Consider the following 25,991-nt stretch of genomic DNA (forward strand, 5'->3'; position numbering starts at 1 on the left):
CAAAGCTAACAGCCCCCTTTGTGCTGGCAATAATTCAGTTCTTAGGCTCAATCTTCCCTAGTGTACCAGCAATCTAACAAATTGGCCTGTGGCATAGGCAAAAATTTGAGATTGCATAACATGAAAGCTTATCTGTAAAAGTTTGGGTCAGGGACCTGCTCCATTTTTCCTTTAGGCCCCCATATGTTGGCTGACCACTCTTGATCCTTGCACCCAGCTTTCTTGATGACCATTTTATCTTTATGAATAAGAAAATGAACAGCAGGGCACTTAGATCAGTATCAAATAAAAATCACTTTATTAAAATAAGCAGAACACATATTGAAGTTAGCATGAAACATGGATAGGGAACACATGAGACCAAGAAGCTGAGATCAGTGTAAGGTTGTAGGTTTCACTGAGCAAACAGACCAAGGATGACAGCGCACCAGCCAACTCAAGGTATGGATAGTAACGGCGGCGTTCTCAGCCGCACACGAGGATGATAGTTACCAAAATGCCTGGTGGATGTTGGGAGAGGGGGTGTGAGGAAGCCAAGTTTCACATTAGAGGGCATGGCCCTGGGAGCCCCAGTATGACGGGCCGCATTTATTTGGCTATTCAATCACAGCACTAACGCAGATGTGCAGGGCGTTAGTTGGCAGGGCGTTAGTTCTGAGGTATCCTGTGTGTGTGTGGGGGGGTGACTACCTATGTGTAGCCTGGTCGCACAGCTGGCATTGTTCAAACTGTTATTGTTATTAAAGTTCTGCAAAGACAGTGACCTTGGAAGTATAAGAGATGTAGTTCCGGGAGGAGTCAAGATCACAGACTGCATTGAGAGAGACTCGTCTCCTAGGGAGCAATGGGATGCACGGAGCCTGCTGGGAGTGTCTTTATAAAGGGGGGCGGGATCCTTTTTCGCTCTCTTGCCTCGAGGACAGCGTGCTGGAAGGAAGAGGAAGAGCTGCTGCGGATCGCAGGAGAGTAGGCTGAGGCATAGTGGCGGACACCGGAGCTGAAGCGGGTAGTGTGAGTGCGCAGAGGAGTCCTGGTGGCGTGACCGCGTGAAAGGTTGTTGGACAGGCAGAAGGAGACGCTGAGCAGAGCGGGGTCTGGCTGCAGCGGGGAAGCGGAGTTCCCGGTTTGGGTAAGAGACATCCAGTATCTACATCTGCACTAATCACAGACCTAGGCTGAATCATGGCGGGACTGCCAACTGTTTGCTTAAAAGAGGCCATACTGACATGGCCATACCACTGGACACTGCAGTTATATACAGTATATATAGTGCGAGGTGGGTGAACTAGGCCTTAAGACCTCCATCCAGTCCTAGGCTGTTAGTCTGTTGAGACGCATCAGGATCTGTTTGCATACATCTCTGTGGATTACAAATACTGACTACTTTGGGGAATCACAGTTAATCATCATTACCTTTATTGGAATACAATTACTTTCCTTGGATTGTGTGGAATTCCTTGCTGGTGAAGACTAGTGAGGGCTCACTCTCCAGGAGACTCTTGCAATTCAGCATAAAGAGGGCCCCCGTTAGTACACAGAGTGCACTCTGATAGTCAGCTAGTGTTGTTATATTGTTTATTCTACATTAGTCATTAAGTGTAATCATTCTTATCTGTGGTCACTCTTCACGTACACTATAAGACTCAGTGTGTCTCTACTGTCGCTGAACAAAATCCTCTGGCATACATATGCATTTATTTGCATATGTATGTGTGGCTTGTGTTCCAGATTCTGAGTGCTGAACTAAACCTAAATCCTTGGATGGAAATTCAGGATCTACCTCCTTGGCAACATTTGCATTATCTTTGATTCTGTTTGTATACCCTTGTTTTATTTCAAAAGTCAAAAGCAGTAAACTGATTCTTCACTGCAATACTTGTGGTCTCAATCATTCAGAATGATGAAAACAAATAGTGTCAGTTGGGTCGGAGCAAGGTCAGGGTGAAAGAAGTGAAGAGGATACCCATTCAATAAGCCACTCCCTTGGGAGCAGGGCTACATATGCATCTAGCCTTTGGGCACTTAATTAGTCTAACAACCATAGACAGTTGGTTTGAGGCATTCATGGAAGATTAAGTCCTGCACATGCCCTAGTATTTACCTTATTACTATATTGCTGTAGGGACATATGGGGATGCAGGTTGCATATGATAATAATTTTTGTGTTTATATGGGTTTGCATGGGCCACATGTACACATACATATTTATCTGTTTATGCCCTTGGAGCCTTTCCCATTCTACCTGATCCTAATTCAATGGGATTTTACATACGTATACATTCTGCCAACAGCGGAATGAGCACATATGTGTACATGTGAACGCACGTATGGGTGTGCATATGTGTGTATGTGGGTTCGCAATCCATGTACATGCAGACTTGTATAAAGTATTCAAAATTTCTACTTGAGTAAAAGTACAAGTGCTCGATCAAAAAGTGACTTGAGTAGAAGTGGAAGTGCTCGCAGAAAAAGTTACTTAAGTAGAAGTACTAAAGTATTCAACATTTTTTTTACTTAAGTATTGCAAGTAGTTTTTTCAAAAAATTTGCTACTTAAGTACTAAAAGTAAAAAGTACCAGTAGTTTTGAAAAAAAAATTCTACTCAAGTACTGAAAGTAGAAGTAGAAGTACTGTGTTACGTAGTTATTAAAGAAAGAAGTCAAAAGTTTGAACATCATATTGTTTTTTTATTATTTCAAATGATTTATTCAAATGATTAACCTAAAGGACAATCACAATTCCTTAGGCTGTAACTTTTTGTAAACAAAAAACGGATAAAGTATGTCCCTCCCTTCCCCTTTTAAAGCATCCACCTTTTAAAGCCAGGGGTGGTCTCCTCCCTGAGCTTCCTCACTCTCACAGCCAGGCAGATCACTTGAAGTTGAAGGGCCAGGGGTGGAACGTGGTGTTTTTGGTTCGTCCATCTTTTCAGCTGATCAAAAGGCAGAACAGGAGCATGCGCAATCTTCTTAATCGCGGTTTGATTTGATTTGCTCAATTGATGATGATGTGCCAGGCCAGCTTCATCAAACCTACAATGCTTAAAGTGAAAAATGCATCAAAAACTACTAACAAAGTGGCTGTGCTAAAAATGCTAATAAAGTGCCTGCAATTTTATATATATATATATATATATATATATATTCTTCTTGTATTCAAAATCATCGCCCACAGTATCAAAAATAAAGTGACATGTCTGTGCTAAATGCAGTGCAAATTATTCCCACAATGTAAATGTAATTCATATAAAATATATATGACAATACCACAATAAAATAAGTTGTGATTGTGAATAAGTTAGGTGCAAGTTTAAGTGTGTAAACTAAACTTTATAACGAAAAGTCCATAACTGAATTCCAGTGTGCAATCTAAGGAGTGCTTGTCACTTGCTGTCAGATGCTTCCACCTTTCTTCTGTGATCTGCTCAAGTAAAGTGGTGGACTGGATAGCCTCTCTCTCTGCCTCTCACCTTAGTAGCACTGGCACTGCACTGGTTCAAAAAGCTGTCTATATTATTTTCATTATAAGACCTTGTCAGAACATGCTTCCACCACCTGTCCTTCACACTAGTAGTGCTCATTTGCTTTGCTCAAGTCAAGTGCCCCTGCCAGTGGCCACTGCAGTGCAGGCACAGCCGCACAGGCAGAGGCAGGCCACAGGAAGCACAGGCACCACCACAACACAACACTTATGGTCCATGGACCATGGATGGTCGGATAATCATCATAGCCGTCAGTCTCACTCTTCTTGGTTCAAAAAAAGCCACCCATGACCCGTGTGTATATAATATATTAATATTTTATATTGATTATTTGTTTCTCAAATGGCACATTGCCATGGCAAGGATTAGGCCCTCTCTCCACAGTCCACCTTACTCACCTCATAGAGAAGAAGATGAGATGACGAAGAAAATGCTCCGAGTTCTGCTCCCGCGTCCGGCCGCCCGCGTCACAACTCCTCTCAGTAAGGGCTCTAAGGGGTGGAGTCTGAGTGACACACAACACGTTTAGAGGCGGAAACCTCGAGTGGGAAGACGGCAGCACGGCTCCTCCAGTGCGGTCTTAACTTGATGATCATGACAGTGATTCCGCGGGCCGCTGCGCGAGCGAGGCTGTGGGATTGATTGAATTGAGTTGTGCTGCCTACTGCTACACGCTACCTACTACTAAATTGTGAGTCAGTATATTTTATTTCATTTTTATATATAAAAGCGGTATTGTTGAGCACTACTAGCCACTAGATCTCCTGGCTGTCACTTTGTCACATGTTGGGGAATCACAGCGTCTCGGCTCCAGAAGTGGCGGGTGTCCCCGTCATCCTGCCAGGGCCGCCAAGAAGTTCATCACCTAATCTTAAGTTATTAATATCTTATGAGGAGAGGACCTATGGGATTGAGAATTGAAATAATTAAATATATATGGCTTTTTGAACCAGTGCAGTCAGTGCCACAGTGCCACCCAGACGCTATCCACCAGTGCCACCACCATTAAGTGTGTTGGTCGGTCACTCGAGCACTGAAGGAGGTGGAAGCATCTGACAAGTGAAGTGACACTTTAGATTTGCACACTGGAATTCATTTATGGACTTTTCGTTATAGATAGGTTTACGCACTTCAACTTGTTGCACGCACCTGACCTAACTTATTTCATAACTTATTTTATTGTGATTTATTGTCATATTTTATATGAATTGAATTTACTGTTACATTGTGGGAATAATTATTTTCACTGCATTTAGGCTTTAGCACATTCATGTCACTTTATTTTTGATACTGTGTGGAGTGTGGGCAGGGCACTGGGGGCAACAATGATATTATATCGATTGCACAGGCACTTTATTCGCACAGCCAAGTTGTGTTTGTTAGTAGTTTCTTGATGCACTTTAAGAGCTGTAGCACAATATATTTGTTTGTTTCATATTTTCTTTTTATTGGAAAGATTTGGTATAGCAGCTTTTATTATACACAGCCTTTATTTTCGTATGCGCTGATTTACAAATGACATTATACACATTTTACCTGCCATCTACTGTTCTGGCAGTGGTAATTTTTTTAAAAGTAACGAGTAACTATGCAGCACAAAAAAAAAAATACTTGAGTAGAAGTATCGAAATCATCGAAAAAATGTAGTGAAGTAAAAGTAGAAGTAGGAGAAAAAAATTCTACTCTAGGAAAGTACAGATACCGCATTTCGGTACTTAAGTACAGTACTTAAGTAGTTCTACTTCGTTACTATACATCTCTGTGTACATGTATGTGTCAATACTACTTGTTTGTGCGTGTGTTTTTATATGCATGTGCACATTCACTTAGCTGTCATTGCACACACCGGTCAAGGGTCAGCTGTAGGACTTTGCAATATGATTTGAAACACTAGTAACACAGCTTCTCATTTGCCCTTTCCCTGCAGGTGCTCCCCATTGTAAACTGTAGTCCTTTATTGCCTAAGGATAAAGTTCCTCTTCCTTGAACAATGTTTCAGGAAAGGTCACAAGTTACATCTGCTACCTTTATTCCTCCTTTCCCTGATTTGAGCAGTTTTGGAATCTTCGAGCCAGTGTTCCGTTAAAAAAACCCTACCCGTGAAAATACCCTACCCTCGTCACTTCCAGTTAGAGTACGTCAGTCATCAGCTGAGCCACTTCCCAGTGTGCATGCGCGCACAGTAAATGATCTCGGCTTCCGTGAAAAAACCCTACCCTCGTTCCCAGTCCTTAAAGTGGCAGCTTCCCGTCAAAATACCCTACCCTCGTTCCCCGGCGGGTCCAGAAAAATTTAAAAGTGCTTACTGTACAAACTAAGGAAGGTAGGTATGGATCATAAGGTGAGTACCTGGATAGAGACCTGGCTCCAGGGGAGAGTACAGAGGGTGGTGATTAATGGGGAGTACTCGGACTGGGCGGGTGTGGAAAGTGGGGTCCCCCAGGGTTCTGTCCTGGGACCAATCCTGTTTAATTTATTCATAAATGATCTAGAGGAGGGGATATCTAGTACAATCTCAGTATTTGCAGATGATACTAAATTAGGCATGCCAATATCTTCTATGCAGGATGTGGAAATCTTGCAAGCAGACCTGAACAAAATAACGGGGTGGGCAACCACATGGCAGATGAGGTTTAATGTAGAAAAATGTAAAGTAATGCACTTGGGTGCCAGAAACCAGAAAGCAAGCTATTCACTAGGGGGTGAACCTCTGGGTGAGTCTAGGATGGAAAAGGACTTGGGGGTACTGGTAGACAACAGGCTTGGCAGTGGCATGCAATGCCAAGCCGCCGCAAGCAAAGCCAACAGAATACTGGGATGTATAAAAAAGGGGATTCACTCCAGAAATAAAGAGATTATTCTCCCGCTCTACAAGACTCTGGTCCGGCCACATCTGGAGTATGCTGTCCAGTTCTGGGCACCGGTCCTCAGGAAGGATGTGCTGGAACTGGAGAAAGTCCAGAGGAGGGCAACAAAAATAATTAGGGGAATGGAGGACATCGGCTATGAGGAAAGACTACAAGCACTGAACCTATTCTCTCTGGAGAAGAGACGATTGAGGGGGGATATGATATCAATGTACAAATACTGTACTGGCGACCCTAGCATAAGGAACAAACTATTCAGAGAAAGGGAATACAATAAGACACGTGGCCACTCACTAAAACTTGAGGAAAGGCGGTTTAACCTTAAAGTGCGTAAGGGGTTCTTCACTGTAAGAGCGGTAAGGATGTGGAATTCTCTTCCACAAGCAGTCGTATCAGCGGGGAGCATAGATAGTTTCAAAAAACTATTAGATGTACACCTTAAAGACCACAACATACAGGGGTACACAATGTACGGTTAAAAGCAAACACACACACGCATCATGGGTTGAACTGGATGGACTTGTGTCTTTTTTCAACCTCACTAACTATGTAACTATGTAACTAATGGAAGAAAATGTATATATATTATTCGAAATGGAATGATAAAATAAATATATATATATAATATTTATTTTTTTATTTTTTTAATTTTTCCTCTATTAGGAGACACTTTTACATTTTCCTCGGCCTGCCGGAGAACGAGGGTAGGGTATTTTCACGGGAAGCCGACATAATTTGCTAACCCAATGCTTTAAGCACTGCGAATGAGGGTAGGGTTAACTCACGGGAAGCCGTTGTAACGTTAAAAAACCCTGCCCCGTGAAAATTCCCTACCCTCATAACTTCCGGTGTGAGCCGATCATTTACTGCCTGAGCATGCGCACTGGGAAGCGGCTCAGCTGATGCATGACGTACGTGAACCGGAAGTGATGAGGGTAGGGAATTTTCACGGCGTAGAGTTTTTTAACGTTCTCCTGGAGGTCTTGAGCGCATGAAGTACTTCCTGGTGGGTAGTATGCGTTCCAGTAAACATCCAATGGTCATAGAGAGGCTTCTCTACTATCCATACAGCTGGCGCCCTGACACTGATCGCAGCTGCTTGGTGTCAGGTGTTCCCTATCCATGCTGTTTCATGCTAACTTCAATGTAAGTGTGCTGCCTATTTTTATAAAGTGATTTTTATTCAATACTAACCTCAACACCCTGCTGTTCGTTTTCTTCTGAATTGAGGTGATCCTACCCAGTTCTTCTGTGGGAGCTGCAGAGGTTCACAATCTTGCTCATCCATCCTTTCAGTTGCCTCATCTCTTCCTCTACTTCCTCTCTTCCTCTACCCTGTTGATGGTCTACTGATACCGATGAAGGTTCCAATGGACTAAGTGACTCTGCACTTCTCCTTGGAGTGCCTTATGTACTGTGTACTTGTACACTTTTTGAATTCACTATCTTTGTGAATAAGACAGCCTTAAAGTCCAGGAGCCTTCTCCAATAGGCTGGGTAACTGCTTCCTACAACGTTTGGGAACACTGATGTAATTCTAGACATCCTCCCCATACCACTTAGTTCTCTATCTCCTCTATGATAGCTTTGGGCACAAAAAGGTACTCCAACTCATCTACCTTCTTTTGCACTATTCTCTGAAATTTGGAGAATTAGGGGAAGGTCTTCTTTAACTCCTTTACCAGGCAATACACAGGCATCAGGGGCTCTTGAGATCAACTCTTTGTGGGCCTCATTTTGTGCCACCATTTGTGTAAATGTGCGCAGAGGGGAACAGATCCAGCTTGCACTCACTGTCGAGGTGCAGTCTCTTAGCACTGGCAAGGATCTGGGGATCATGTTTTTGGTGACCCAGCTCCTCTGGACTTCCTCCAGGAGACCATCTAGCTCCTCAGTCCTCCTGATGATCCCCCCCAGGACCAGTCTAAATGAGACAACTCACCCCTACTCCACTGGCACTGCTTAGCCTCATCTACACTGCCAGCCCCAAATGACCCCAGGTCAGTATCCCCTTTGCTTACCTCTCTTGCAGGCTCACACTCCTCCAGGTCCAGCTTCAACTCCTATGATTCAGTCGCCACAGATTTGGTAACAGTCTTCAGCTTCTCTGGTTCAGTGGCACCTGCATGTGCAACTGTCTCTGGCTCTTCTGCTGCTGTAGGCACCTGTTTACTGGCATAGGACTGTGGAGCTGGGTTCAGTTCTCTGATGATGCTCTACTTATCTCTGCCACACACATACCCCACCATCTTTCATCCAGCAGTGGCTGCACCAGATGTAGCAGCAGCGATGGATGAATTAAACTTTCTGCCTCTCGGGATGGATGAGCTCCAGCATCTCTGAGCACATTCCCGACTCCCAATTCACTTAGTACATGGTAGGTGAAATGTTGTTGGGTAAAACATGTTGCACTAACACCACAAGGCACGCTGGATTTTAGAACAGGTTCTCAAATCAGTGCAGGGAAGCCAGACACACAGCAGTAATCCATCCACTATGGTTCAGTAAACAGCCTGGAGTCATCTTATTGTAAATGTATTGCTAGTAGAACTTAGGAGGGGATCTGGGAGTAATGCAGGATACCCCAAACGAATCAGATTTCTAATGGAGGACACTTTTATCTTGATAATGGCACTAGTAATTCTCAAGGGAATAATAATCAGCTAAAGCAGTCTATTTGTGCACAGCTGGGGACCAAGCACCAAAAAAGCAGTACAAATAGTGGAAGAATGAGGTAGTCCAAGTTTCAATGCCTGAAGCCAAGAAAACGCCAGTTTAGGAGAGGAAATGTTACTCACAGGGTCCAAAAAGCATACACAAAAGGAGAAGTACTCCAGGGCAAATTGATCTAAACCCTCACATGGGAAAGAACCCTTTCCTCTGGACTGCAGCCTTTTTAACATGAACCCATCCACTATCTGTCCACACCTCCCCAGGGTTTGCATAGGCCCTACTAAATATTTAGGACAGGTATTTGCTCTAATCCTCAGAAGCTTCTGCTAGGGTTCGGGGAGGTAATCAAATTCCTAGCCTGTAGAGTCTTGAGCAGACCAAACTACATTCTGGCTCCTGTGGCTACAGCAGAAACCTCGTATTAAATTTACCTCATAAATACACAAGTGAAAATACCTGGATGGCAATTGGGACAAGCTGATCCTGAGGATTCTTCCACAGTAGACACATAGGGGCTGCAATGTATTGAGGCTTTCCATTGATGGTATTAGCAGGAACACCCTGGAGAACTTCATAATCTGCCAGGAAAATGTGACCATTCTGAAAGGTAACAATTATGAAATCTGATCAGCAATCAAATATATTAATTCATTTTATCTAGTCGTACAGAAAAGCAAAAGTTTATTTTGTTACATAGGACCAAACCACTGAGCTTATTTATAGTGGATGTACAGACAAAAATGGGATTTTTGTACTTGCCATAAAATCCATTTCTCTGAGTTCATCGAAGGACACAGCGCTCCATAAATCATCACTAGTGGGTTGGGTTATATTGTCTTCTCCAGGAGTAGGACTAGACAGAACAAAAAACACCTGGCTATGCCCATGGCTGTCCTCAGCTGGTATATATCCCCCCCTCTCTGCTCTAGGTAATCAGTTTGTTAGCAAGCAGTATTAGAAGTATCAGAACTCCATAGAGGGGTGGGTGCTGTGTCCATCAATGAACTCAGAGAAATTGATTTTAATCTAAATACAAAAAAAACATTTTTTCTTTCATTCATCGACAGACACAGTGCTCCATAAATCATAACTAGTGTGATGTCCAAAATTAGTGCCAAAAGGAAAATGAGGAGTGGGGAAAATAACCCAAGACTAAATATAAGAGCCCTTAACCAGGACACATGAGCTTTAACTGGGTCACAGGAGCCCCGTCTGAAAAATAAAAGTTTAAAGAAAAACACCCCTCTAGAGGGAACAGCCCCTCCTAAACAGCATATGTGTGAAAATGTATCAGCGCTGCTTAAAGCGGAGTTCCACCCTGGGACATTTTTTTAAAATAAATATACCCCCGGGACAGTCAGGGCTAGTGCATTCCACAATGGCTAGCCTCTGATCTGTCCCGGGTTACACTTACCTGCAAGAAGAAATACTTACCTTGAAAATGTATTGTCCAGCGCTGCCATCTCAGGTGTGGGCAGCTTGAAGCCAGCGCGATCCTCTTCTGTGTCCTCTTCCGTCTTCTTCGGTCCCACGATGCACTGCACCGGCCCTGCCGTCACTTCCGGTGCGGCAGCGTCATCCCTGCACAGCTTCTGGGCATGCCCAGAAGCTGTTTAGCAAGGTATGACGGCGCCTGCACCGGAACTGACGTCGGGGCCGGTGCAGGCGCATTGATTCCTGGGAGCGATGACGTTCAGCTCCGAGGAATCATTGCAAAGCCAGGAAGTGACGAATCGCCGTGGCCGCCGAGAGGAGGAAGAGGAAGTAAGGTAAGTATATTTTCTTCTAAACGAGGTAAGTTAAAAAAAAGAAATATTGCGATTATCCATTTGTTTTTCAGGTGACCCGGAGCGAGAAGATGGAGGTAAGTTTAATTTTAGGGTGGAACTCCGCTTTAATATATTCAAAGTGCAAAACTATAGTGCAATATATATAATGAATAGAAATGTAAATAGATATATTAATAAATTATACTAAATTATACTATAGTGTAACTATAAAAATATACTACCTAATTATTATCCTGTGCTAAAAATCACAACAAAGTGCACTATAAATAAACTTTATAAATCAAAAGATCCCACCCGTATCTCCTCCACAGAGATCCAAAGTGTTCAGTGCTTATGTGGTAAATATTGCTGACAGTCCCACAAATATATATAGAAAGATGGATAAATAAAATTAATAAATCAATAGTCCCACAAGGATCTCCTCTAAAGAAATCCAAAGTGCTCTGTGCTTAGTGTAATCGTGACATATATTGCTGACAGTTCCACACACAGGTGTATAAGTGCTTGGTGCCTTCCTCGTGTGGTCCCCTCTTGGTCCCCCACTCACCGGACAACCAGAGTATAACAGCCCATCAATATCACTTCCTCCTTGCGGTCCGGAGAATGAATGCCAGCTGGTTGAGGATGTACACACTCAGATATGCGTGGCAGTGGCGTGACTCTAGGTTCTATACAGGTCTCCCACAGGTGTGGCCATACAAAGAGAGAAGGTCCTCCATAGTGTAGTATTTAAGTCAAACTTTTATTAAATAAAATACATTACACTTACGAACAGAAGCTTTGAATGCGCCTGTCTTCCGGGTGGTGGACGCCGCTCTCAGTGCTTGCGCTGCAACCACCGAAACTGGATGTGACGTCGGACGTAGGAGCAACGGCTTGACGCATTTTGCCCCTCCCACTAAGGCATCCTCTGAAGGGAGGGTCGAAAGAAGTCACTGAAAGAAGATAGCTGGCCCTTGACTCAAGGCCAACTTCTGATCAATGCCCTGTTGAAGAAAGGTTAAGATCCAAGCCACAGAAAAGGATCGAGGATGAGCGCCAATCGACTCACACCAAGAAATGTACGCTTTCCACATACGTTATATTTTGCTGGAAGATGACTTCCTCGCCTTCACCATGGTAGGAATCACTGATCCAGACAGACTACTATCCCTCAGTACCTGGCTTTCAATAGCTAAGCCATTAAAACCAGTGACTGTAAAGTAGGATGGTAGATCAGCCCTTGGGACAACTGGTCTTCTCTGAGAGGAAGCCACCAAGGGAAGTTTACAGCCACCAGGATGATTGGAAGACCCTCGCTCTTGATTCCTCAGAGGAAGAAACCCCCCCGTGATACCCTTAATGATATCCTCCAGAGTAGCCCCAAACAAGCGATCGCCTTGAAAGGGCAGATGAATGAGCGCTTTTTAGAGGCTTGGTCTGCAAACCAATTCTTAAGCCACAGCACGTGCCTAATCACCACCACTGAAACAAAGTTTGGACAGCGCAGGAGCTGTATCCAAAGCTGCATCACAAATAAACTGCAGCCCATGGACCAACTGGTCCGCTAAATCAACATGAGCAGCGGGGACCTGCTCACCCCCAAGGCCCTGGCGCAAAAGTTTGGCCCATTCAGTTAGGGTCAGAGACACCAAGGCTGAGGCGAAGACTGGCATCCTCCTGACCCCGTTTACTGGAAGGCACCTGGCCTTCCCTGGATCTACCCACCCTTTCCTTCGCCCCCCCCCCCTTTTTTTTTTTTCTTCTCTCTCCTTTTCTCTCTCTCCTCTTCCTCTCTCCTTTCTCCCCTCCCCTTCCTGACTCCGTACCCCCCTCCCCATTTGTAGGCCCCACATAGCCCTCTTTTCACGCGTACCACTTTTTGCCCCAATCTATTGGTCTTTCCATGCCCACCTTTTTCTCCCTTTCTTACCTTCTTTTCCGACCCCCCCCCCCCCCGGCTTCAATGAGGTCGCCCGTCGCTTTCTTGGTATGAGTACTCTGGAGTTTCGGACACAGCGTGATCTCCATTGGGGGTGTCCATTCCCCGAGGTGTTCTACCCCATTACAGTTGTGTTACCTCGCTAACTCCTTGCTCTGTTTGTGCTAGTCAGGGTGGGCCTTCCCCCGAATCCCCCGTGGGCATACCTATTCCTCTGGTTGTGTATGATTATTGTATTTCTAAATGGCCTATGTTATGTTTAACTCATACAGGGTGCCTTTATTTTCCAGTTATTAGGCGTGAGTCTGTTACTATTCCTGTTACTGTTTTTTTTTTTTTTTTCTCGCCTTCATACAATTTTTGTGTACTATTCTGTATGCTTGCAAATTTTTCAATAAATTGTTATTAAAAAAAAAAAAAAGACTGGCCCCAATGCCAAACCAGCTATAGTAAACATGCTGCGTGCCACAGCCTCCGTTTTCTTGTCAGCAGGGTCCTTAAAGGATGGGATTCCTCTGTTGGGATTATAGTTGCTTTATTCAACCTGGAAACAGGAGTGTCCACCACTGGTGGACTAGCCCGCTTTTTTAAAAGTGACTCCTCAAAAGGGTAACTTGCAGAAAAAAAATTGGGGACCACAAAGGGTAATTATGGTTGTTCCCATTATTTACAGGAAAACCTGTCAAAATAAGCTACATACGGAAACACCTTTTGGAGTACGATGCGACTTGTGCGTACCAAACGACACAGCCACGTCCGTGGCTACATCAGCCCCAACCTCCATTTTTAAAGTCTCATTCACTGCAGTAATAAGTGCATCTACCAGCGGTTTTTCAATCGCTACTGCGACCATAGAGGAATCATGCTCACCATCGGATGGATCAAGGGGTGTGATATTAGATCTCCCTGGAGGGGCCGTGTCCACAGCGGCATCAGGCTCAGAATCAGATGAGACTGCCTGAGCAGGGAAAGGTGGGGACGCTTCCTCCTAAACCTTTGCCCACACACCACTTCCACCCGGGACAATAAGGACTGCAGGACCGCCGTCAGTGCAACCATGGGAAGCTGGGGTTTCGAAGGGACCTGCCAACTCCATGAGGGGGTCAGTGGGGGAGATGTGACTATGGGGCTCCATAAGGAATGGAAGACTTCGCAGTACAAAAGTAATCTTTTAGCACCACTAAAGGATAGGATCCCCTCAAGGCCCCTATCAGCAGAGAGAGAGAGAGATAACAGGGACCCCCAAAGACTCACCCTACCGCCCAGAGGAGCTCCAAGAATTCAAACCCAGCATCATCATGGACACTATCCCTGTTCATATGTCCTGAGCACAGGAAGAGGAAACTAAGGAGGAAGAGGAGGAGCTTCGGCATCCCCACGAAGCTTCAGTTGTCTCCAGCCTCTCCCAGACTAAGGGAAAAAGGCCCCTGTGACATAATCCGACTACATAAACCTGGCCGCCAACTGGAGACCAGCCAGACTAAGGGAAAATGGCCACTATCAGCTACAAACACTGAAGCATGCTGCCAGGATCTTTCCTGCACTCTCTGCAAGGGGAAGTCCCCTGAAGGTAGGACACACGTTTAGGGGAGACTCTGCTGTGCACTCTGCACCAGTCTCTTCACTAGGACCACCCTGCACTACACCCACACTGCAAACCGCAGGGCATGCACCTAGGGGTCTCCTACACAGGAACCCCTCCAGACTACCAGGGCGGGACACACACTATCCCAGACCCTTACAGAGTGGGGAGAGCAGGGGAGACCCCAGGGGTCTCTGCTGCATTCTCTGCCCTGGGACCCCCACCATACTAGGTCCAGACAGGGGGGAAAGGGAGTGGGGGAAGGCTGGATTGGTTTGCCTGTGAAAAGGCCACCATGTCTTTCTGTCTTAATTGGCTTTTTGGATTTTTTTTTTTTGGGGGGGGGGTGTTTGCTGGCATGCCTAAGGACCCATACCACAGTAAGGCTTTTTTTGGATGAAAACTAAAGGTTTTGTATTGTTTTTGCAAAGTGTGTGTCTTTCTCAAATATGTTTTTTATTTTTCATGCCTCTGTGTAGCTGTGATTTGATAGTGATTTAAATGGAAAGGCAGGTTCATGCAAACACTAACCATAAATGTATGTTAGGTATGTATTATGCTTAATGCTAAGGTGTGTACAATTTCTTGGGCCTGACCCTTGTAGATTTTAAGCTCTATATCCATGTATCCATGTAGCAAATATTTATCTTTGCACTGTAATTTGAATAAAGAATCCTTGATTGGGTGGTGGGGGGGGGGGGGGGGGTTATTTCACATGTCTGTTACAGTGATTCATGATGTCTATACAGGTTAAATAAAGCACTACACAGCTCATGTGTTTTTTATTTTTTTTTTTTATTTGTCTATATGTAATTGTGTATTTTGTAAGTGTATTGTGTATTTTGAACTTTATCCATTTTTATCCATTTTGCGGCGTTCTCGCGAACGCGCGATCGCCACAGGCGACTGGAAACGACACTATTCGAGTGTGCATACGTTCCCGAAACTCGTGTGTATGTGTATATATATATATATATATATATATATATATATATATATATATATATATATGGCTTTTTTTCTCCAAGAATAGGTGCAGGTACTCCCCTCTTCTGAGTCACCCCTTGTCTCCACCCCCTACCAACCTTCGAGGGCTGTCCTTTGGTTCCAACCTCTACCCAACTCCCGGTACCCCCCCCCCCCCCTTTAGAGAATACAGAACCAAGTATCATGTTGTGGTTCTAGGTAATTTGTATGGAATGTGTTAATGATAACTAGAAAAGCAGTAAAATGGATCCCCTGGAATCAGCAACAATAGACCCCCCCCCCAGAAAAAAAAATAGATTCCCCCAGCAACAATAAATCTTCCCCTGCAACAATGGAAAAAACAGTAAAATAGATCCCCTGCAATCAGCAACAATAGACCACAAACAACAATAGCCCCCCAGCAACAATCTTCCCCTGCAACAATCGCCCCCAAATACATCCGCCACTGCAACAAAAGCCCCACCCACAACAAAATGCCCTCCAGCAACAATAGATTCACCCCAGCAACAGTAGATCCCCCAGCAGCCAGCATCAATAGGCCCTTCAGCTCACTCCATTGACCCCAGCATCCCTTTGCCATTGTATACATTCCCCCGCGTTCCCGCTGAAAAAAAGCCCTGTGTGTGTGTGTATGTGTATGTATGTATGTATATATATATATATATATATATATATATATGTGTGTGTGTATGTGTATATATCTATATATATGTGTGTGTGTGTGTATGTATATATATATATATATATATATATATATATATATATATATATATATATATATATATATATATATATATATATATATATATATATTTATATATGTATATGTGTGTGTATATATAAATAGATATATATATATATATATGTATATATGTGTGTGTGTAATAAGCTTAAAAAAAAAAAAAAAAATATATATATATATATATATATATATATATATATATATATATATATATATATATATATATATATATATATATATGCTTAAAAAAAAAATCCCCCGGGACAGTCAGGGCCAGTACATTCAACAATGGCTAGCCTCTGATCTGTCCCGGTTCGCACTTACCTGCAAGAAGAAATACTCACTTATAAAATTTCTTCTCCAGCGTTGCCATCTCTGATGTGGCCAGCTGAAGCCAGCGCGATCCTCTTCTGCGTCCTCTTCCGTGTCTTCTTCTCCCAGAATGCGCCTGCACCAGCCCCTCTCGTCACACCGGAAGTGACGAGCGGGGTCGGTGCCGTCGCATTGATTCCTGGGAGCGATGACGTTCAGCTCCCAAGAATCATTGCAAACCGGAAGTGACGGCGCCAGCCGCGGTCGCCGAGGGAGGAAGTGGAAGAAAGGTGAGTATCTTTCTACAATAATAAGGTAAATAAAAAAAATAAAAAATCCTAACTATCCATTTCTGCTTCAGGTGAGGAAAAGCATGCGAATGGCCACAAAATCGATTATGTCGATTTTTGTGGCCGGAACTCCGCTTTAATGTGCATAAAGAAGCCAAGGAAAGATGGGAAAATCTCCAAAAGGCATCAAATTACAGATTAGACATTCTTAGAATATGTCAACAAAAGATAGATTTTAATTCCATCATTTACACTTTCAAAATAACAGAAAACAAAAAAATGGTGTCTGCAAAAGTTTGGGCATCCTGCAGAGTTAATATCTTGTACTGCCCCCTTTGGCAAGTATCACAGCTTGTAAACGCTTTTTGTAGCCAGCCAAGAGTCTTTCAATTCTTGTTTGAGGTATATTTGCCCATTCTTCCTTACAAAAGTCTTCCAGAGATTTCTGGGCTGTCTGTCACGCACTGCTCTTTTAAGGTCTATCCATAGATTTTCAATTATGTTGAGGTCAGGAGATTGTGAAGGCCATGGCAAACCCTTCAGTTTATGCCTCTTGATGTAATCCCCTGTGGATTTTGTGGTGTGTTTAGGATCATTATCCATTTGTAGAAGCCATCCTCTCTTTAACTTCAGCTTTTTTCACAGATGGCATCAAGTTACCATCCAAAATTTGCTGAAATTTTATTGAATCCATTTTTCCTTCTACCCGTGAGATGTCCCTGTGCCACTGGCTGCAATACAACCCCAAAGCATGATTGATCCACTCCCATGCTTAACAGTTGGACAGAGGTTCTTTTCATTAAATTCTGTGCCCCTTCTTCTCCAAACGTACCTTTGCTCATTCCGGCCAAAAAGTTAAATTTTAACCTCCTCGGTCCACAGAACTTGTTTCCAAAATGCATCAGGCTTGTCTATATGTTCATTTGCAAAGTTCAAACGCTGATTTTTGTGGTGAGGACGTAGAAGAGGTTTTCTTCTGATGACTCTTCCATGAAGACCATATTTGTACAAATATCTCTTTATAGTGGAATAGTGTACCACAACTCCAGTGACTGCCATATCTTTCTGGAGGGATCGTGCAGGCAAACGTGGGTTTTGAATTGTTTTTCTCACAATCCTGCATGCTGTTCTGTCTGATATTTTTCTTGGTCTTCCAGATCTTGCTTTAACTTCCACTGTTCCTGATGACTGCCATTTCTTAATTACATCCCGAACAGAGACATCTGAAAACGCTTTGCTATCTTCTTATAGCCTTCTCCAACTTTGTGAATGTCAACTATTTTCAGTTTCAGTTTTCTAGACAACTGCTTAGAACATCCCATGGTGCTGATTGTTGGGGCAAGGTCAGATGAGTCTGGGCATTTAAAACCTTTGAGATTGACATCACCTGGTCTTCCCAGATGATGTTTGAGAAAAATCCATGACACTGGCAGGTCTCAGTCTTGCAAAGGGGGCAGTGCATGCTATTATTTCTGCAGGGTGCCCAAACTTGTGCAGGCACCATTTTTTTATTTTCTGTCATTTTGAAAGTGTCAGTGATGGAAATAAAATCTAACTTTTGTTGACATATTATAAGAATGTCTAATCTGTAATTTGATGCTGTTTGGAGATTTTTCCATGTTTCCTTGGCTTCTTTATGCACATTAATACAAATTTTTACCTGGGGTGCCCAAACTTTCGATCCCCACTGTGTGTATATATATATATATATATATATATATATATATATATATATATATATATATATATATATATATATATATATATATATATATACAGTATATGCACACTGCAAGTTCCTGTTTGCTACTTGTATTTGTGACTTTGTAGATCATAAGATGGCCAATCATGCTGGGCACATGTCCATAAGCCCCGCCTCCCAAAAGAGCCAATCCTAAGGTGGTCACCTCATCCCTAGCCATTACACAGGTTCGGAGGAAAATGGATTGCAGATCCTGCAAAGGAGTTTATTTAACACAGGAATTTGCCACAGAACCCGTGTCATTAATATGTGGATGTTTTTAAAGGGATGTGGTGCCAACCAGAGCAAACCCCTTAACCACTTGCCTACTGGGCACTTTAACCCCCCTCCTGCCCAGGCCAATTTTCAGCTTTCAGCACTGTCGCACTTTGAATGACAATTGCACGGTCATGCAACACTGTACCCAAATTAATTTTTTATCATTTTTTTCAAACAAATAGAGATTTCTTTTGGTGGTATTTAATCACTACTGGGGTTTTTATTTTTTGCTGAACAAACAAAAAAAGACCGAAAATTTTGAGAAAAAAAAACTGTTTTTATAGTTTGTTATAAAATTTTGCAAACAAGTAATTTTTTTCCTTCATTGATGTGCGCTGATGAGGCGGCACTGATGGGCCCTGACAGGCACTGATAGGCGGCACTGTTGGGCACTGATAGGTGGCACTGTTAGGCACTGATAGGTGGCACTGGTGGGCACTGATAAGGCTGGACTGGTGGGCACTGATAAGGTGGCACTGATAAGGCAGCACTGATAGGTGGCACTAATGGGCGGCACTGAAGGGCACTGGTAGGTGGCCCTGAAGGGCACTCTTAGGCAGAACCCATGGGCACTGATGGACACTAATAGGTGGCACTGATGGGCAATGATAGGCACTGGTAGGTGACACTTATGATGGGGCACTGATAGGAGGCACTGGTGAGCACTGATAGGTGGCACTGGTAAGTGGCACTGGGGGACACTGGTGGGCACTGGTAGGTGGCACTAGGGGTCACTGGCAGATGGCACTGGTGAGAATTGGTAGGTGGCACTGGTGTGTGACACTGGTGGGCACTTGTGGGCACTGGTAGGTTGCACTGGTGGGCATAATTTACCCTCTCCTCTTCGGGACCGATGTCCCTCTGACAGCAACTGGCGATCCTTTTCTTTTTCTTCTCACACTGACAGTGTGAGGGGAAAAAAACAGCTGATCGCCGGCTGCTGTTTACTTCACATGATCAGCTGTCATTGGCTGACAGCTGATCACTTGGTAAGGGGGCAGGACCGTGCCCTTACTCTGATCTGTGATCAGGCGAGTCTCATGGACTCGCTGATCACAGAGTGAGCTGGGCCGCTCAGCAGGGAACGCGCAGGCTGCTCGTGCACGGGGGGACGTCAATGTACCTGTAGCCGTCTTTCGGCTATAGCACCGGCGTCGTGTAGATAAAGTGACATTGGTAGCCTGTGTCAAGGGGTGTTATGTCAAAACAGAAAAGCCAACATTTGCATTGCAAACAGTGTCTGGGTGTTTGCCTTAGTCTGCTTAGAAAATGCTACTGTATCTTTACCATGCGGCAACCAAAATTGCATAGGTAAACATTCCTCAATTTTGAAAGAGCGGCTTTTTCATGACAGCAGAAAAAACAAAAACATCTCTCCAACCCCCTTACCCCCACCAATGAAGATGGTGGCCTTTGTTGCTTGTCTAGCTTCTAAGGAAAACCCCATGCCAAAAGGTAGCCTAAAACAATGTCATGGATGCCCCCCCCCCCCAAATCCAGAGCAGACCTGCCATCACTACCCCAAAGCATCTTGTCCATATGTTGATGGGGACATGGGCCTCTTCCCTAGAAGCCAGGCCAGTGGTTATGTCAGCTCTGCGCCCAGGAGACTTTGGGATGTCTGAATGCCTCCTTTTAACAAGTGTGCTCGCAGATCATAGCCCCTCCCTCCTGTGAATGCCCCTCCCTCCTGTGAATGAGTATGGGTTGTGTTAAGCAACAGCTAACTAAAGGAGTTATTACACATAGGGGTTGGGTGGGTGGCAGGATATGGGTGACACCTTGTAAAGGGGGCTTGACCATCCATGAAAACCCTCTGCCCACAGCCACCCCACCCCCCCAAACACTGCCCAGGGTGATGTGGATAAGCCTCCACATGGGGATAAGATACTTTGAGGTGGGTGTTTAAGGCCCCCTTTCCCCAATGCAAACCCCATGTTGAGGTCATCACCACTGTGTGTGGCAACATAGGGCATGGAGATAGATGTGTACATAGATTTATGTGTATCACCAGAAACGGTAATCATTGGTCACAAATCTCTAAATGTTTCTTATGTATGTTTTGAGCTTTGTTAACACAATTTTATGGTCTTTTAGTAAAACATAAATTGCTGTTTGCACAGACCCTTCTCCTCCAACGCTATGATGCCAACCTAAAACTCTTCACCAAGCAGACCATCATGCGGGCCCTCCGAATGGAGGAGATTCCAACTCTGCCCATCTATGCAAGATCTGCAGCACTCTTGGAGCGACGTTAAGAGGCGCGCTCCAAGAGCGCTGAAGAAGGCAGTGGAGAGAATCTCTGGTAAGTCAATATGTGGATTAAATATGCCCAAAGATGTGTGTGTGTGCATGTTTGTGTGTGGTTGTATGCCAGAATACCCCCCCTCCATCAACTGCCCCGAATACCCCCCCATCAACTGCCCGGAATACCCCTCCCCCTCCATCAACTGTCCAGAATACCCCCCCGCGTGTGTGTGTTCACAGCCTTTTGAACTCCCTTTAGAATTTGTCATTAAATGATATCCTCTTTATCTTCTGGTTTTAGACACAGCTGATATTCGGCCGACGACCGATCGGCCGATTGTAGGCTTGTTAGTATGATGCTTCCGACAGCCGACAGCGCATTTTCGGCCGAACAGAATCTGTAGTGCAGGCATTAAAATTTTTGTTGGCCAACACCAGAACGGCCGATTGTTCGCCAGTCTGTACAGATTTCGGCCGACAGACAGCCGATTAGCAAGACTGGGCATGCTCAGAAAAGAAAAAAGACAAGGAAAGTTAACCATCACATGACATCACTTCTGCAGTCGGCTGTTGTTGGCCGACAAAATTCGTGTGCAGTCTTTTGCAGTTTTCAACAGACACGACAGCCCTGGACAAAAGACGGCCGATCGTTCGGCCGACGATCGGTACGTGTGTACGGGGCTTAACTCTCTCTCCTCCCATTGAGCACAGGTCATTCAAACCTGCAGCTAATTTTTATCCCACTCAATCAAAAGGCCCATGCATAGAAGCCTTTTATCGAGTGGTGTATTCATTAAAGTATGTGTAACAGAGACCAACACACACATTCCAAACATAATCTCAAATCAGCCGAAAGGTCAGCGCTTGAGGCCTTAAAAACGAATGTTAACATTTCCATTAAACCGGCTGACAAAGGAGGGGGGCATCGTAATACAAAATAAAGAGGACTACATCAAGGAAGCCCTCAGATTACTAGGGGATCAGGATACCTACATCAAACTACACCAGGACCCTCTGCCAACATTCACTACTGAAGCTAGTATATTAGTCAATCAGGCCCGTAAAGATAATATCATCACTGCTCAGAAAAAATGGGGAGAGAGCCGCTCAGGTGTATGTTCCAGACCCGCTGCAGGTCAGATCCGCCATCCAAGAGTAGAAGAAATCCAAGTTTGAGACCGCACTCAGGGTGTTATGATGAAATCAAAGGTTTCTTTATTCCTCAAATAAAATAGACAGACAGTGTACAAAACAGATGTGTCCGGTTGACGCGTTTCACGACGCTCTAGGTCGCGGATTTGCAGCTCAACAAAAGGCTCACCAAGAGAGCATGGCAGGCTGGAAACAGAGACGCCAACAGCGTCAGGAGGCAGCAATCAATAGACTTCCTTTGGACAAATTATAGAGGCCTTAACTTCCTCATTCCGAACAGCTGAAGGCCTTTCAACTTCCTTAAGCCGTCCTGGCTACCTTTTCAGCCGACACCCTATAGTAATTGGTGAGCTGTCTAAACAAAGCAGAGATGTATCTCCTGTCTGTGACAACATCCACAGATTTACCTGACTTACTGTCACTATATATATATATATATATATATATATATATATATATATATACAGGGCTTTTTTTCTCCAAGAATAGGTGCAGGTACTCCCCTCTTCTGAGTCACCCCTTGTCTCCACCCCCTACCAACCTTCGAGCGCTGTCCTTTGGTTCCAACCTCTACCCACCTCCCGGTACCCCCCCCCCCCCTTTTTAGAGAATACAGAACCAAGCATCATGTTGTGGTTCTAGGTAATTTGTATGGAATGTGTTAATGATAACTAGAAAAGCAGTAAAATGGATCCCCTGGAATCAGCAACAATAGACCCCCCCCCCCCCAGAAAAAAAATAGATCCCCCAGCAACAACAAATCTTCCCCTGCAACAATAGAAAAAAACAGTAAAATAGATTCCCTGCAACCAGCAACAATAGACCCCCAACAACAATAGCCCCCCCAGCAACAATAAATCTTCCCCTGCAACAATCGTCCCCCCCCCCCCCAATAAATCCTCCCCTGCAACAATAGACCCCCCCAGCAACAAAAGTTCTCCACTGCAACAAAAGCCCCACCCACAACAAAATGTCCTCCAGCAACAATAGATTCACCCCAACAACAGTAGATCCCCCAGCAGCCAGCATCAATAGGCCCTTCAGCTCACTCCATTGACCCCCAGCATCCCTTTGCCACTGTATACATTCAGAATGAAGGTTCCGGAACTGCGTTCCCCCGCATTCCCGCTGAGAAAAAGCCCTGTGTGTGTGTATATATATATATATATATATATATATATATATATATATATATAATTATAAGTATTATAACTGGTATGATATACCAGTGGCCCCCCAAAACAACAGATTGAAGCGGGTTGTTGTATAACAATATACTTTCATAATAGTGTATTTAGGTACTGCAGAAATTTTGCCTGTTTTGCTGCATTCCCTCTGCTACACACAGTGACAAACGTTACTGGGAAAAAAAGTATTATAACTGGTGTGATATACCAGTGGCCCCCCAAAACGACAGATCGAAGCGGGGTGTTGTATAACAATATACTTTTATAATAGTGTATTTGGGTACTGCAGACATTTTGCCTCTTTCGCTGCGTTACCTCTGCTACACACAATTAAAAAAGTTACTGGAAATTTTTTTTTATAGCTGGTGTGATAGACCAGTGGCCCCCAAAAACAACCGATTGAAGGGGGTTGTTATAATACAATATACTTTCATAATAGTGTACTTGGGAACTGCACAAATTTTGCCTCTTTCGCTGCGTTACCTCTGCTACACACAGTGACAAAAGTTACTGGAAATTTTTTTAAAAACTGGTGTGATAGACCAGTGGCCCCCCAAAATGACAGATTGAAGCGGGGTGTTATATAAAAATATACTTTCATAATAGTGTATTTGGGTACTGCAGACATTTTGCCTCTTTCACTGCATTACCTCTGCTTTACACAGTGACAAAAGTTACTGGAAAATGTATTTTATAACTAGTGTTATAGACCAGTGGCCCCCCAAAACGACAGATAGAAGAGGGGTGTTATATAACAATATACTTTCATAAGAGTGTATTTGGGTACTGCAGACATTTTACCTCTTTCGCTGCATAACCTCTGCTACACACAGTGACAAAAGTTACTGGGGTGGTAGGGGTGGGGCAGGAGCACCAGGCCAGAGCCAAAGTGTGAAGTTGCAGAAGGTGCGTTTGATTAAGTCAAAGGACGCACCAGACTTGGTTGAGTGGCTCACTCAGCCTTCCTCTTCTGCACCCTCCTCATCCTCTCTATCTGCACCCTCTTCACTCTCTGCTGTGTGCACCCCCAAAGACACCAACACCACCACCACCATATACCCTCCGCTTGAGTCACTGGAATTATTTTCCGATCCATCACAACACATTTCCGATGTGCAGCCATTCTTGGCATCGGATCAGGAAGAGGAGGTAGCAACAGCCGACACTCAGCAGTCTGAAGACAGTACCCAGATAAGCCCAAGGAGGTTGATCTCTGCTGTTGCTGCCTATTCCGAGATCTCTAATGTTAGTGGTGGGAAGGTGACGTCGATGATGACGTGTCTATGGATGTCATGTGGGTGCCCACAAGAGAGGAAGTGGAGGGGAGTTCAGAGGGAGAGATGGACCAGCAGATGGGGAGGAGAAGCAGGCCAAACTCACATTGCACAGGAGGGACAAACCAGACTACTAACGTATCAGGAGCGAGCCATCAACCATGTACGATCACATCTGGCTCCGCAGTGTGGGCCTTTTTTTAACTTGTCCGCTGCTGACAATAGTGTTGCCATCTGCGGCCTTTGCAGTCAACGCATAAGTCGCGGTAAGCCAAACACTCACCTAGGGACTACCGCCTTAAGAAGGCACCTGGACTCCCATCAAAAAGCCCAGTGGGAGCAACGCCGTCAGAACCCACAAAGCCACACTCCAGGCTCTCACCGTCCAGCCTCTTCTCCTTCTCCTCTCTCCTCACAATTGTCCTCCACTCCACCTACCATCATGCCGTCCTCACATTTTTCTGGAAAAAGGCAGGCTTCCGTGTTCCAAATGTTCGAGCGTAAAAAAAAAATGATGACGCCAGATAACCCTCTTGCCCAACGGTTGACCGCTGGCTTGTCGGAACTGATAGCCCGCCAACTACTGCCATATAAACTGGTGGACTCGGAGGCCTTTCAAAAATTTTGCGGCCATTGGAACACCACAATGGAAGGTCCCAGGAAGGAAATATTTCTCGCAGAAGGGCATTCCAGAGCTGTATGGCCATGTTCAGCGGCAAGTGAATGTATCTCTGGCACACAGTGTCGGTGCCAAGATACATCTGACCACAGACACATGGTCTAGCAAACACGGGCAGGGAAGGTATATAACTTTTATTGCCCACTGGGTGAACCTTCTGACGGCCGTCAAGCATGTAACCCGTGGCACCCGTGTAGATTTGGTTTTACCGCCATGGATTGCATGCAGGCCTGCCTCTTCTTTTCCTCCTACTCCATCCTCCCTCTCCTCCTTGACTGACTCCTCCTTTTCTGCTGCTACCGTCTCTTCCGCTGCGCCGCCCAAGATCCCCAGAACCTATTCGACCTGCCAGGTGAGACATTGCCATGCTGTGCTGTGTCTGTTGTGCCTGGAAGCCAAGAGCCACACTGTTCCTGCACTCCTTTCAGCTTTGCGTTCACAGGCAGATCAGTAGTTAACACCGCTCAATTTGACAGTTGGTAAAGTGGTGTGCGACAACGGTGCCAATCTGTTGAGCACGCTGAAACAGGGCAAAATTACACACATGCCATGCATGGCACACATCCTGAACTTGGTTGTGCAGCGATTCGTATTCAAATATCCTGGGGTCCAGGACGTCTTACGGCAGGCCAGGGAAATCATGGCCATTTCAGAAGATCTTACACAGCCATTGCTCGCCTTGCTGACATTCATCGGCGACACAACCTTCCCATCAGACGTCTTATTTGCGACTGCCCGACGCGATGGAACTCAACCTTGTATATGCTTGATAGGCTGCTCCAGCAGA

At 44.6% G+C, this 25,991-nt stretch overlaps 1 protein-coding gene across 1 annotated transcript in view; it reads right to left on the reverse strand.

Annotated features, from left to right (window-relative positions):
* The window catches only part of LOC309548494 (hydroperoxide isomerase ALOXE3-like), a 294,375-nt gene that overhangs the window by 125,581 nt on the left and 142,803 nt on the right, over positions 1–25,991 (reverse strand). Inside the window, exon 7 of the mRNA XM_082248441.1 lies at positions 9,478–9,621. Coding sequence (XP_082104567.1) covers positions 9,478–9,621 — 144 coding nt within the window. The remainder of the gene's footprint in view (positions 1–9,477; positions 9,622–25,991) is intronic.

The sequence above is a fragment of the Pelophylax lessonae genome, assembly GCF_965119305.1.
Source record: "Pelophylax lessonae genome assembly, chromosome: 2".
NCBI classification, from domain to species: domain Eukaryota; kingdom Metazoa; phylum Chordata; class Amphibia; order Anura; family Ranidae; genus Pelophylax; species Pelophylax lessonae.